Source organism: Pyrus communis, chromosome 12, assembly GCF_041283825.1.
Source record: "Pyrus communis isolate YQ-2024b chromosome 12, ASM4128382v1, whole genome shotgun sequence".
In the NCBI taxonomy this organism is placed as follows: domain Eukaryota; kingdom Viridiplantae; phylum Streptophyta; class Magnoliopsida; order Rosales; family Rosaceae; genus Pyrus; species Pyrus communis.
Window position 1 is genome coordinate 9,264,037 of NC_142576.1, and position 1,516 is coordinate 9,265,552.

A 1,516-nucleotide genomic window follows, 5' to 3' on the forward strand; every position below is an offset into this window, starting at 1 on the left:
AGGATCCAAATCCCAGATTCAAAACAGGTCCTGCTATTATTTATTTATTTTGCTGAATTAGGTGTTATAAATTTAAATCCTGTGCAGTTCAACGATACTCTAACAAAATTAATTAACTGGGATAAAGCTCGAATCAGTCAACTTTTCTATTGTTTTGATGCATGTTTCAGCAGTTATACATGTGTCTTACATGTTTTATAATATCTCTGTACTTAGCTAAGCTATGTACCTGTTAAATGCTAGCAACCTAAACTGTTTTTTCTTTTGGTACACCTGACACGACATTCGGGAAGGGGGAGTCGAAAACTGGTCGGATTAAAAATGCAGAAATAAATGTTCTTAACTAATTGAGCTTCAATCGCGCTGCCTAAACTTCTCTTTTTGAGTCGCTGATTAAGTATTATTCTACACCATTTACTGAGAAAGATTCAAATTTCTAAACCAAAAACGTATACATGCAGAAAATATTGCAGAACCAAATATATATGCTACTATTTTCTCTCAGCATTTATACATTAACACGAATTACATAAACAAAACACAAATTAACAGCAACAATCTCTGGATTATAATTTAATTAAAACACCAAAATAAAAATAAAAAACATTCAAAAAACACAAATTACAAAAAACAAGAAGTAAATTAATCATCATGATTCACAACATCTATACTAGCAGAGCAAGACAGCAACCTCTGAAATATTCTAAAGAGAGCAGCAGATGAAAACTCCTTCACTTTCCTGAGAGCCAAACACGTACCGTTCTTTTTCCTCCCCACTTTGCCCTTCCCCTTCTTACCCTTATTCCCGTTACTATTGTAATTTCCAGCCATTTTCTCCTTCACTCTCCCAAAGCACTTTTGTGTTTTCTCCGGCACGCTTTCTTTCCTCGAAAACTTGTAGCTCCTGAGATACATTTGCCTGCATGATATGCTGTCCACCACCCTCGGGTGCCCATGTCTCTGCGCGGGATCAGTTCGCCGCCCATTGGAGCTCACCGAGCGCACAAACTCCGCGTCCGACTCAGGCCACTTGTAGAGGTTCACGTACGTGGCCCGGATTGGCACGCGGGGGTCACGTGCGTCGTTGACGCAGTTTGATATGCAAACTGAAGTCATATGTGGAGTTCAGAGGTGTATGCAAATGGGGTTTGGGTGTTTTATATGGAGTTTTGATGTGCTTGGAAAGAAAATAAAAGGGTAGACTAAAACAGAGAGGCAGAGGGAGAGGAGGAAGAGGGTATATATGTAATTTTGGGTGTTAATTATGATTATGTGTGTATAAAATTATGAATGCATATAATTTGCAATGACTGCTTGTTTGTATTGTGTCACTTCCTTTTGTGTGTACTGTTGTTGGGCATGTGTTGGAGTTGGATGGTCTAAACACTTACACGTGTTAGATTACAATCGACGATGTAGGGTGGGGACGGAAATTGAGAATGCGAGAATCACTTCTATTTTTTGATGCAAACATTTATATATAGGGAGATGATCCTTACACGCTCATTTTCTCTTC

At 38.5% G+C, this 1,516-nt stretch overlaps 1 protein-coding gene across 1 annotated transcript; it reads right to left on the bottom strand.

Annotated features, from left to right (window-relative positions):
• Positions 1–413: 413 nt before the first annotated feature.
• On the bottom strand, positions 414–1,186 carry LOC137744665 (uncharacterized). The gene has a single exon (XM_068484432.2). The coding sequence runs from the start codon at positions 1,114–1,116 to the stop codon at positions 643–645; it is 474 nt and encodes a 157-aa protein (XP_068340533.1). The 5' UTR covers positions 1,117–1,186; the 3' UTR covers positions 414–642.
• Between the last annotated feature and the right edge of the window lie 330 nt (positions 1,187–1,516).